This window comes from Pelodiscus sinensis, chromosome 10 (assembly GCF_052426305.1).
Source record: "Pelodiscus sinensis isolate ZL-2025 chromosome 10, ASM5242630v1, whole genome shotgun sequence".
In the NCBI taxonomy this organism is placed as follows: Eukaryota; Metazoa; Chordata; order Testudines; family Trionychidae; genus Pelodiscus; species Pelodiscus sinensis.
This window is the reverse complement of record NC_143061.1, coordinates 7,593,343-7,605,675: the sequence shown is the minus strand read 5'-3', so window position 1 is coordinate 7,605,675 and position 12,333 is coordinate 7,593,343. Positions and strand designations below refer to the sequence as shown.

Sequence of the window (12,333 nt, the reverse complement as noted above, 5' to 3'; positions counted from 1 at the left end):
CCCCACCAGGCCCCATTCCACGGCCCAGACAGACACCTCCCCCCGGCCCCATTCCATGGCCCAGATCAGCACTTTGCTACGGGCTCCTTTATCCGTCTCCACCTTTTCCCTCAGGCCTGCAGCAGAATGCTCTAGAGCAGCAGTTCTCAAGCTGTGGGTCTGGTTGAGACCCAAAGTGGGTCACGACCCCATTTTAATGGGGTTGCCTGAGCCGCCATTACACTTGCGGGAGCCAGGGCTGAAGCTGAAGGCCAAGCTCCATTAGGGCTGCAGCCCCCTCGTCTCCCCACCGAGGGCAGCAGGGCTTGGCTTGCAGCCCCCCCCCCCCCCAGCCTGGGGCAGCCGGGCTTCCGGGCTGCGGCCCCTTCTCCTTGCACCCAGAACAGTGGAGTTTGGGCTTAGCCCTCCCTCCGAAGGGGGGGCTGTACCGTTGGGGTCCGCAAGGGGTCACGGTGAAGCTGAGAAGCCAGGCACCACGGGGCCCATGCTCCTCCCAGGAGTGACCCGTGACACGAATCTCTCTCCCTGCAGGCGGACAGGTCCCGGTCCCAGCCAGCGACTGTGACATCCCGCTGGAGTCCGCTCCGGGAGAAACAGCCCGGGGGGCGGACTCAGGCCCTGTGCTTCCCAGCTGGCCTAGGCTCTCCACAGCCGTCTGCATGCTCACAGCCCTCCCTGGGTGTCAGCCCCCAGGGCTGCAGGAAAGCCATTACCCCCGGCCCCTCCTTGACCCCCTTTCCCGGCTCTGAGCCGCTGGGCCAGGGAATGGAGGAGAGCTGTGGCCTGGCGCCCGGCTCCCCCCAGCGGGCAGCAGGGGAGGTGCAGCCAGGCAGGGCAGGACCCACGGTGCGCGCCGCCCCATAGCTCTCCTCGCCCAGCCACCTGTTGATTTGAAAGGGCCCCAGCCTGGAGCATATTCCACCACCCCGTCACTTCGCCCCTCCTCCATAGCACCGGGCCCCACGCCGCACGGCCATGCCAGACCCCCGAGTTCCAACCCCCACAGGAGAGGCCTTCCCTGCCCCCCACGCCCTCCGCTGCTCAAGCGCCTGGTGCATCTTAGGGAACGGGCCTGTAGCCACCGAGGGAAGGGCCCCATGTCGCCTTGGCAATTGGGGGGGCCACTCTACAGGGGGTTGCAGAATCCCCTTAGGCCCCTCGCCCGCTCCCTTGGTCTGCGAGCGACATGCAGCCGCAGCTGATGCCACCTGCCCCAGGGAAGAGGGCCCTTGCCCTCTCTGGAGCACAGCCCCCCACCGCCAGGCTGGCTGCAAGGCCCACACCTCCCCCCTCCGCCAGGACCCAGCCTCAGCAGCTCTAAGCAGGGCTCAGCCGGTGGTGCCGTTCAGCACTCGGGCTGGGGCAGGGAAGAGCCCCAGCTCTTACAGCGCCTACGCTGGGACACGGTGCCCCATGGCCGCCCCCTTGGGGGCTGTAGGCCAGCGTGACCGTGAGGGGGCTGCGCCTCGGAGCGCTGCTCCAGCAAGAGACGGCCTGGGGCAGGCTCTTTAAAAAAGCGGGGTGGGAGAGGAGGGGCGGAGCAGGATCGGACCAGGTAGGGGCCAACCCTCAGGCCCAGCCACACCACGCCCGGCGTCCAGGCTGGCAGCTCCCAGGCCGGCACGGACGGTCGGGGCCAGCAGCAGCGGGGAGGCTGTTTCCAGCGCCCATGGCATCGCGCTGCCTCCGAGGCTCCTTTGCTCCAGCCCCAGCATGGTGCAGGCTGGGCAGAGCTGATTGCTTTAGGCTGGGCACGGGCTCAGGAACTCCTCTGGGACAGCCGAGAGCCATACGGGCTGCTTGGGCATCGAAACCCGGAACAGGACAGATGCATAGGAGCACTGGGGGGGAGGGGCGCCACACCCTGGGGGCCAGCTCCCTGCCAAGCCCAGCAGCCCTGCCTCTTGGGGGGCAGGGGATAGTATAGACTGAGTATTTGCCCTACCCCCTCCAAAAGGTTCGAACTGGAGCCTGCCAAGAGGTGGGGCAGCTGGGATGAAGCACCTCCAGCAGCCAGGGACGGGGTACAGGGGAGCTGTGGAAGGGGGGGCAGACAGCCAACTGGAAAAGAGGATGGGGGGGGCCCTACAGCTCCTGCTAACGAGGGACAGGAGGCATCCTGCAGCCACCTCGTCCTCACTGCCCTTGCCCGGAGCACAAGGCAGCCCTGTCAACACTCTGCCCAGCAGCACGGGTGGGAACACCTCTGACCTCTCCCTCTGCAGCAGGATGGGGCCTGACGCACCCCAAAGAGGCACCGGCCCAGGGGACCAGGTCAGTAGGTCGGGCACCGGAAAGCAACAGCCCCGCCTTGGCTTCCCTGGGAAATCCTTCACCCAGGTGCCCCAACCCGTCCCCGGGCAGGGCCCTGCTGTGGGCACGCCCTGAGTCCCGGCCAGAGGGGGCGCTGGAGCAGAGACCCTGCTGCCAGGCGCACAGGGGTGGGGGAAGGCAGCTTGTTCCTCTTTATGACACCTGCTTCTTGCGGGATGCTCGCTGGCTGCAGATGCTGGGCTGCAGCCCCACCCAGGCTCAGAGCTCCCCTTAGCCCATGCTGGATCCTGCTGCAGCCACCCAGCTTGTCTGGGGCTCATAAAAGCAGCATCTTTCACCCCTCTGCCGGTCACTGAGGGAAGGGGAAGGGGGAGACTGCATGAGAATTTGGACAAGGGCTCCAAATCATTTCTCCCCTCCTGTGGCACACTTGCAGCCAGTGCCCCGAATGCTACCCCAGCCTCGGCCCACGAGCCGGTCCCAGCCGCTGCAGCCAGCCTCCCTGCCTTACGCCCTGCAAAGGGAGCCCTCCCCGCTGCCCAGAGCGACTCATGGCAGGTATCCCATCCCACAGCCCTGCCAGGCTCGCCCCCCGGGACGAGTGGCGCCCGAGCCCCCGCTGCACCCAGGCTAACAGCACTGGTGAGCTGGAAGAGGGGCTCAGAGCAAGCAGCCTCCCCCCCACGTGCAACACGGGGGCACAGCTGTCACGCTGATGGCCACGTGCCCAGAGCAGCACACTGCCGCCGTGCAGGTAGGGCTGGGACAGGCAGCATGGCAAAGGCAGCCCATGCTCACCCTCGTAACACGGATGGTCCAGCACACGCTACATGCCACACAACCAGGCAGACTTCCCCAACATGTGACACGTGTGCAAGGACCAGCCCTGTAGGGCCTCGGCCACAGCCTGGGCTCCCAGGTATTACTGCCGGCGTGGCACAATCCTTCACCCCAGGCCAGCCCTGCCCTGGCTCTCCCCTGCAGCCTGACACCAGAGCCCCACTCAGGGCAGGCACTGGGGGAAGGGGTCCGAGGGACACAGGGAGGATGGGAGAGCGCTGGGCTCCACTCCAATCCCCAGCAGAACACAGCAGGGACCCCAGGAGCTATGTCCCCCTAGCAGAGGAAGCCCTAGCAGATAGTGAGGACACCACCGCACTAGGAGGTAAGGACACCCACCCCAACTGTGCGGAAGGGTCTGCCCCCTCCCCAAGGGCCCAGTCCTGCTCTTGGGAGCTGGCACCACTCGTGTGGGCACCAGGCCTGCCTTTGCTGGGAAGTAGAGCTGCCTGGCTGGCATGTCCGTCTCAGGCTGCAAAGGTGCCAGACTATCACACCCAGGCCCGTCAGCCTGCTGCCTGGCTCAGCCCCCACCCCAGCCCTCCACTGAGACACTAAGCAGCTCCTCCAGGGCTAATACAAACCAATCCCAGTTCAAAGCAGCAGCCAAAAATGCCCCCTCCCCCTTTTCCAGTTTCCCTGCACATGGCACCCTGCACCCAGGCAGGCTCCATACCTGCCCCCATGCTGCTCCCCTACCCCAGAGTGGGCAGTTATGGCTCTGCAGCCAACATGAGATGAGGGACAGCCATGCCAGCCACCTGCTGGCCAGGGACCGGCCTCCATAGCTCATTTCACACCAGACAACGAAACCCAGGGACTTGCTCTCTCCCAGGCAGGTCATGTTCTCTGTTCCCTGAGCCCGCCAGCGTCCCGGCCCAGGCCCCGATGGGCGCTGGTACCCGTAGGGTCTCCCCACCCCCTTGGCAGCAAGCCCCCACCCCCTGGCAGCAAGCGCCCAGCCAGGGTGAACAGGGAAGAGGCAGAGCAATCTCACCCTGCCTGTCCTTGGGGCTACTCCATGGGGCTCCCAAAAAGCCACTGAGGGGCCTTTGCCCAGCCATGCCAAGGTGCAGCCCCCCAGCTCAGTGCCCCCTCCCCCCTGCAATACACCACAGAGGCCTCAGGGGGCAGCAGAGCCAGGCCCAGAGGCTACAAGCCACACCCAATTCAGGAGAGGAGTATGGCACCATGGGCAAGGGGGGGGGGGGTCGTCTCTCGCTACCTCCCCAGGCAATGGAGGGGGGGCTGCAGCCAGCCAAAGCCCTGGGTTCAATACCGAGGTTGGGGGGGGGGGGGGGGGAAGAGGAGACATTTAACACCTGCTATCACCAGGTCAGACTAGACATGCAAATTAGCTCTCTGGGCCTTACACTAGGGGTCTAACAATCCATCCACCTCGGCTCTGCCCCACCCTCACCCACAGGGGCCCTGCAGCTTGGAGGGCAGGAGCCCAGTCGATGTAGCCCCTCCCCAGGGCTGGTGCGGCTGACTCTCCCAAACACGCAGGCCTTCTGGACTGTATTCCCTCCCGTCCCTCCTGCCACCTCCCTGCCCCACAGTAAAACCAAGGGTCAGTCCTTTGGGGACCCAGGCTCCCCGCAGGCGGCACCTGCCCTGCAGCTCTTGATCTTCGCTGGACTTCCGGGCCGTGTTCAGATTCCTGGATCTCCCTCCAGAGGGGACCGGCGAGGGCTTCTCCTTCGACTTCTGCGGCGCTGGTGACAGCTTGGGATCCTCAAGCCAGCCCAGAGCGATGGTGATGAGCCACACCGCAGCCTTCACCCCCTCCAGGGCTTTCTGGCAGCACCAGCTCCGGGCACTCTCACGCGCCCACTTCCTAGCTGGCCCAGAGGCGCCGAGCCTGGAGCCACTCTCAGGGCAGTGCTGCAGGGCCGGGGCAGCAGACCCGGCCAGGGAGTCCTCGCAGACAGGCCAGGATCCGAGAGCGGCACACGCGGCGTTTTTTAGCAATGTTCTTTTATTTCCAGTTTAAGGTGAAAAGATGCCTTTAAATCTTCAATTAAATACTCCATAAAGAAAAGCAAAAAAAAATTATTTACAAATTCACGTGACCGGTAATTGAATCCTTGTTTTAATAATTACGCGTGCGGCTCGTTAACATCTGGCGCTCTATAAATACAGGGGATGCAGATGAAGCCACCGCTCGCTAGCTCGCACAATTGTGGCCTTAAACGTGGGGGGGAAGGAGCTGTAGAGCCGGCCCCAGGGGAGGCTCGCCTGGCACAGAGGGGCTGGGACCCTGGCCCGGAACGGCCCCAGCAGCTCCCAAGCCGATCTCAGAGATGGGAGATTTGGGGGGAGGGGGCTGAAATGATTTTTTTGAAAATAAAAAACCATCCGGCAGGTTTGTGGAGCAGGCTGTGATCCGGGGACGGGAGAGCGGGAGAGCAAAGTCCTGTCCCCAAACCAAAGGTAATAAGTTTATATATATATAATCTCTCTATATTTCAGCAATAAATGGGGGGAGGAGACAGCCCCCAACAGACATGAGTTTCTGGTGCTTTGCACCCTGCAGAGTTTGGCCCCGTCACTGCCATGAATCCGGGTCCCTGCGCTGGGGCTGGGCAGAGCCCCGACAGCATGCCTGCCTCCTTCAGCATCAATTTATTATCATCAGACACAAACCAATACAGGCCTCGAAAACAAAACAAAAGGAAAAGGAGGGAGTCCAGGAGGCAGGGCAGCTCCCCGCGGCCTCTATGCAACCGAGTCCAGACCTCAGAGAGGCCAGCGGGGCCCTGGCCCCGTGCTCCTCAGTTGTTGTCCGACTCGTCCTCCGCTTCTCGCAGCCAGGTGAAGAAGGCTGTCACTGACTTGAGGGCCACCCCCTTGCCCTGCTGCTCGGCCGGGTCCTTGCTCGACTCCCACTTGTAGAAGGCTTCCTCCTTGATGACATCCTCGTCGTACAAGGCATCAAAGAACATTCGGAGGAGGTCTGCGGGGAGGGCGAGAGAGGGGGGATCAGAGGGACATGGGAATAACCCCCCGGCCACCCCCGCTGCGCACAAGCCACAGCCCCAGCACGTGACCATCAGTGGGACGAGGCCTGGAATGGAGGAGCTGTGACTTCCCCCATCACGCCCCTCCCTCCCACCTCCCGGGAGTCACCAGCCCTCTGGGAGCCAGCGGCTGGGGCCCTGGCCAGCCGGACACTCACTTGGCGGCTGATCCAGCTTCACCACGAGGGCCTGTAAGGCGTACAGCGCCTGCAGCTCCTTCTGCTCCTCGTTCACGTACTTCTGCAGCAGCTTGGCCCGGCTTTTGATCACTGCTGTGTCCACCCGGTAAGGGTTCTCGACTGCGGGGGAAGGAGAGCGAGTGAGAGAGGTGGGGGGGCAGCCACAGACTGGCCAAGGGCCCCAGATCCTGCCCTAGCCCAGGGCACAGCAGGTGGGAAACACTTGCAATTTAACATCCCTAGTGTAACTAATTGAGTCGATGCACTTGGCATGGACTGTTCCATTAGCCGAGGGCTGTTGCTACACTTCAAAGGCAAACGCGCCCCACGGAGCCCGGAGTTAGCTGGGGACTCCCCCGCTGGCCCTGGGCTCCGTGCGGCCCTGCCCCTTTGAAACGCCACGGGGAGCCTGGCATCAGGTGCCGCACAGAGCTGAGGGACAGCAGGGGAGTCCCCAGGCTCCATACAGCGCTGCCCCGTAGAAACGCCACTTGATGCCTGAGGACCCCTCAGCTGGCCCCGGGCTGCAGGCAGTGTTTTAAAGCAGCAATGCCGCGAGGAACCCGGGGTCATGCCCCAAGCGCCACACAATGCTGCTGCTTTGAAGTGCCCCCTCCTTGTCCCCGCCTTGCTGCCTCTTTGATAGAGGAAGCGACCAGTCGACTGTCCAATAAGCATTTGCTTAGCGGGTAATCCATTCCCGTACTGTGGGTTTTAGGGATGCAAAGGACTAAAGGGCCGAGGAATGGGATCCCCACTGCATCAACCCCTCCCATCCCAGGACTCGGGCTGGTTGAGGTCACCCGAGGGGAAGCCGCCCCGGCAGGACAAGCCCCCTTCCTACTCACAGACAATGGCCGAATGGCACACGGACGTCATCAGGGCTCTGACGAAGACGGTGGAGGAGACCTGCTGCTCGCTCAGGTTGGCCTGGTGGGGGGAGAGCACATCAGAGCGGTCCCCGGGCCAGAGGTAGCTCCAGCCAATGCTCCTGCTGCCTCCCTCCTGACCTGGGGGCCCCCTCATGTCCCGCCCCTTCCAGCACCCCCTACCGGGGAGGCAGCGCCCTCACCTCGATCCAGTCGTATATTCTTTGGTTGTTAGAGTTCTCTTTCAGCAGCTTCTCCATCTGCTTGCACAGCTCCTCGGCCGTCAGCTCCTTGCGGCTGGGCATGTCCGAGCTGTCCCCCATAGTGTACTCCACTTTCTGAGGGCAGGAGAAGCCAGTGAGGGGAAGGAGGGAGCTGCGCCCTGCGGGGTCCTCCAGCACCCAGAGCTCCAGTCGCAGCTGCCTCCAGGCCGCCAGAGCCCCTGCCCTGAGCACCTCCCCTCCCCCAGTCCTGGAGAGGCTCCAGCCCCGCTCACCTGCTCCGTGACAAACTTGTTCACATCCTGGTCCTCGGGCAGGAACTCCTTCCAGCTCAGGCCTCCCTCTCTCCACAGCGTCCCTGCCTTCTTGTGGCTCTGCAAGGGGCAGGGAAAGGGGGGGGGGGGGGGCTCTCCTGTTGTCAGGCTTCCCAGGCAGACTCACGCGGGGGGGCAGGGCAAGCCAGGGCTGGCTGGAGGGGGCGCCCACAGACCCTCAGCTCCTCCTGCAACCACAGCAGCAAGCGCCTCCCCGCACGGCACGGATCGGGGCTGCGCGGCTGGGCCAGGCTCAGAGCCTGCCCTCGCTCACCCAGCCGGGCTTCCTCCAAGCCCAAATCCCTGCAGCGGCAGAGCAGGGGCCGGGAGCTGGAGGGCCGGGGCTGAGGGGAATCAAGGCCATGCCCCAGAGCCGGACAGGGAGGGCGAGTGGGGGCCACGCCACCAGCCCACGAGTGACCCCAGCCCTCCCCGCTCGAGGCCCCCGTTGGCAGGGTCAGGCAGGGAGCGGTGCGGGGGCATCACTTACCATTCCCTTGCACAGCAGCCCCAGGATCTCCAGCAGGAGGGTGCTGGCCTTGCCAATGGGCACCAGGGGCTTGGCAATCTCTCTGCAGGGCACAAAGACACGGGTCAGCTCCTCCTCGGGCAGCCAGCCGCGCCCCAGGGAGCAGGGCCCGCCAGGCGAGTGGCTCACCTGAACAGCTCCTCCATGGCGATGCCCCCCTCCCGCAGGATGGGGGTGATCAGCTCAGCCAGGTAGAGCCAGATGTGCGGGATGTCGATCTCCATGTCCTCCGCGATCTCCAGGATCTCGTGCACCCTGAGGGCAGCAGAGGGCAGCGGGTCAGAGCCTAGGGCTGGCAGCTGGGGTGTCTGCAGACAGGCCACCCACAGGGGAGCAAATCCCACCCCCAGGCCTCGCCCTAGGAAGGACAGAGCTCCAAGCCCCTTCCCCTCGCCAGGTCCCAGGCATGGCCGGGCTTAGCCCCCCGCTGGACCGCAGGGGCCTCCTTACCCTTTGTAGTACTGCTCCTTGGAGAGGGAGCCTGCCTTCACCATCTGGTACAGCAGCAGCCCCATGTGTTCGCGGGCGATCATGCTCCTCTCCAGGGTCGACTCAATGCCGTTCCGCACGAAGACGTAGAGCTGGGAGGGGCAGCTCAGCTCCTGCACGCACTGCAGCGCCTCCTGCAGGGGAAAGGGGGCTCAGCACGGCCCTGGCCCCTCCCACCCACCCACCCACCCCGCAGCGCCTCCTGCAGGGGAAAGGGGGCTCAGCACGGCCCTGGCCCCTCCCACCCACCCTGCAGCGCCTCCTGCAGGGGAAAGGGGGCTCCGCACGGCCCTGGCCCCTCCCACCCACCCACCCCACAGCGCCTCCTGCAGGGGAAAGGGGGCTCAGCACAGCCCTGGCCCCTCCCACCCACCCACCCACCCCGCAGCGCCTCCTGCAGGGGAAAGGGGGCTCAGCACGGCCCTGGCCCCTCCCACCCACCCCGCAGCGCCTCCTGCAGGGGAAAGGGGGCTCAGCACGGCCCTGGCCCCTCCCACCCACCCCGCAGCGCCTCCTGCAGGGGAAAGGGGGCTCCACATGGCCCTGGCCCCTCCCACCCACCCCGCAGCGCCTCCTGCAGGGGAAAGGGGGCTCAGCACGGCCCTGGCCCCTCCCACCCACCCCGCAGCGCCTCCTGCAGGGGAAAGGGGGCTCAGCACGGCCCTGGCCCCTCCCACCCACCCCGCAGCGCCTCCTGCAGGGGAAAGGGGGCTCCACATGGCCCTGGCCCCTCCCACCAACCCCGCAGCGCCTCCTGCAGGGGAAAGGGGGCTCAGCACGGCCCTGGCCCCTCCCACCCACCCCGCAGCGCCTCCTGCAGGGGAAAGGGGGCTCAGCACGGCCCTGGCCCCTCCCACCCACCCACCCCGCAGCGCCTCCTGCAGGGGAAAGGGGGCTCAGCACGGCCCTGGCCCCTCCCACCCACCCACCCACCCCGCAGCGCCTCCTGCAGGGGAAAGGGGGCTCCACATGGCCCTGGCCCCTCCCACCCACCCCGCAGCGCCTCCTGCAGGGGAAAGGGGGCTCAGCACGGCCCTGGCCCCTCCCACCCACCCACCCCGCAGCACCTCCTGCAGGGGAAGGGGGCTCAGCACGGCCCTGGCCCCTCCCACCCACCCACCCACCCCGCAGCACCTCCTGCAGGGGAAGGGGGCTCAGCACAGCCCTGGCCCCTCCCACCCACCCACCCCGCAGCACCTCCTGCAGGGGAAGGGGGCTCAGCACAGCCCTGGCCCCTCCCACCCACCCCGCAGCGCCTCCTGCAGGGGAAAGGGGGCTCCGCACGGCCCTGGCCCCTCCCACCCACCCACCCACCCTGCAGCACCTCCTGCACAGGAAAGGGGGCTCAGCACAGCCCTGGCCCCTCCCACCCACCCCACAGCGCCTCCTGAAGGGGAAAGGGGGCTCAGCATGGCCCTGGCCCCTCCCACCCACCCCGCAACGCCTCCTGCAGGGGAAAGGGGACTCAGCACGGCCCTGGCCCCTCCCACCCACCCCGCAACGCCTCCTGAAGGGGAAAGGGGGCTCAGCATGGCCCTGGCCCCTCCCACCCACCCACCCCACAGCGCCTCCTGCAGGAGAAAGGGGGCTCAGCACGGCCAGTGTCTGTCTCATGCACACTGCAGCGCCTGGGGAGCCTGGCTCAGCTCAGCTGGACCCCAGCAAAGGGCTGATGGCTCCAGCCCTGCCCCGCCCCATCCACCCCAATTGTCAGAGGAAGGATCCTGGTCACTTGTAATTCTGCAGCTGGCATGACAGGGGCACAGGGCCCGGGCTGCCCCTGCCTCCCCCGCCCCAGTCTCACCTTCATGTCGTTGATATGCAGGTACTCTTCAATGATGGCCTTGGATTTCTTCTCCAGCTCTTCCTCCGACAGCGCTGGCTTGGGCGGGGCAGCAGGGGGCGGTGGCTCTCGCTTCACTGTGGGGAGGGAAGGATCCTATCACAGGCCTGGGCAAAATACGGCCCTCGGGCTGGACCCAGCCTGCCAAGCCACCGCATCCGGGCCTGCAGACGCAGCGGGGAGCCCCTGGCAGGCTCCTCGCTTCCTCGGCCACCCACACGCTGCCGAGAAAGGCGGCTGCTTTTCAAAACTCAGCTGGGGTGGGGGAACTTCGGGAACTTCAGGCACTGCCCCGCCCCCCAACACAATCCGGCCAATGGGAGCTGCCTGTTTGAACGACAGGCATCCACGAAGCACCATGCCCTCTCCCCTCCGGCTCGGCTCGTAGTTATCCACACAGGCACTGGGCTGAGCCCCCTTCCCCTTGCAGCCTGGCTGGGGCAAGCACAGAAGCTGCCTGGGAAACATCCCGGGCTGCTGGCAGGGGTTCACCCATGTAAGTCTCCCCGCCAAAGCCTGCCTCTGGCAACCCAGCCCCTCTCTCCCACTACCCTCTGCCTCCCTACTCTCCATACCCAAACCCTCTGCTCCCCTCCTACACCCAGATCCAACACCCCACTCCCTCGCTCCAGGTCACAACCCCCCCCTGCCCTTCGTCACAACCCAAACCCCTACATCCCAGTCCAGTGCCCCAAGCCACAACCGCCTCCTTCGTCCAAACTCCCTCCCAGACCCCATGCTCCCTTCTGCACCCAACCTCCACCTCCATCAATATCATGGAAGAGTGGGACCCTCCACTGCTTCCCAAAATCTCGGAGTGCCCTCCTCACCCACCACCCCCATCAAAAGCGATTGCCAACCCCTGTCCCATCCCAGCCGACTCCTCACCTGGCTCCCTGCTCCGGTCCCGCTCCTCCGTCATGCTGGACACCTTCCGGACAGCCTCCTGGGCACCCTGCCTCTCGCGCTCCCGGCTCCTGTCCTCGGTCTCCTTGCTGTAGCTCCTCTTGGTGATGGGGGGCCTGTTCCTGTCTGCCCGCTCCCCCCTGTCGGGGCGCTCCAAGCGGTCTCCCCTTTCCAAGCGGTCCCCTCGCTCTCCGGCCTTCTCCGACCGATCCCGGCTGGAGCTGCCCCTGGGGGAGCGGCAGAGTAGGTGAAACACCCCCAAGTACACGAGTGCCCCCCAAGCCACCTCTGGGCTCCCACACGCCCAGCTCTCCAGGGGCTTAACGCCTTGCCCCTTCTCTGCAGGCGTGAGCACCTTCTCCTCAGCAGCACCTGCGTCATTGGGGGGGCCAGCTGGAAGCGCCCCGGCTCTGCTGCTCCGATTTTCGTGGCACTGCCTGAAACGCTGTATCACCCAGGGCCTGGTACGGAGAGCAGCACTCCACACCCCCAGCCCACGGCTGAGCGAGGGGCAGCTACAGGGTTAGGGGCTGTGCCCTGCTTCCGCAATACCTCCCCACACCGCTCACGCCTGCGACCGGCTGGCGCTGGGGCAAGCTCCTTCCCCCCACTGTTAGGGACCAAGGGGCTGCCCCGGTGCCCATGCAGCCGCCCCACGCCCGGGCACCGCGGGAGGTCCCCCAGCACGCGCTCGCCAGGCCGCAACAGGGCTCGTGGCCGGCGCGACTCACCTCTGCACCACCCGCCGGGAATCCAGGCTCTCCGCAGGCGTCGACTGCTGCAGGGCCGAGAAGCGATTCAAGGTGCTGGTGGCCGGCCGGCTGGCGTCAGCAGCTGGGCACAGAG

At 65.8% G+C, this 12,333-nt stretch overlaps 1 protein-coding gene across 14 annotated transcripts in view; it reads right to left on the bottom strand.

Annotated features, from left to right (window-relative positions):
- Nucleotides 1–5,188: 5,188 nt before the first annotated feature.
- The window catches only part of EIF4G1 (eukaryotic translation initiation factor 4 gamma 1), a 43,988-nt gene continuing 36,843 nt past the window's right edge, over nucleotides 5,189–12,333 (bottom strand). For all 14 annotated transcript variants that reach the window (XM_075938087.2, XM_075938086.2, XM_075938091.2 and 11 more), the window contains 11 exons: nucleotides 12,219–12,321; nucleotides 11,470–11,714; nucleotides 10,543–10,658; nucleotides 8,700–8,872; nucleotides 8,379–8,504; nucleotides 8,211–8,292; nucleotides 7,682–7,780; nucleotides 7,389–7,523; nucleotides 7,165–7,246; nucleotides 6,296–6,436; nucleotides 5,189–6,073 (listed from right to left, as the gene is read on the bottom strand). In XM_075938087.2, coding sequence (XP_075794202.2) covers nucleotides 5,892–6,073; nucleotides 6,296–6,436; nucleotides 7,165–7,246; nucleotides 7,389–7,523; nucleotides 7,682–7,780; nucleotides 8,211–8,292; nucleotides 8,379–8,504; nucleotides 8,700–8,872; nucleotides 10,543–10,658; nucleotides 11,470–11,714; nucleotides 12,219–12,321 — 1,484 coding nt within the window. In that variant the 3' untranslated portion in view covers nucleotides 5,189–5,891. The remainder of the gene's footprint in view (nucleotides 6,074–6,295; nucleotides 6,437–7,164; nucleotides 7,247–7,388; nucleotides 7,524–7,681; nucleotides 7,781–8,210; nucleotides 8,293–8,378; nucleotides 8,505–8,699; nucleotides 8,873–10,542; nucleotides 10,659–11,469; nucleotides 11,715–12,218; nucleotides 12,322–12,333) is intronic.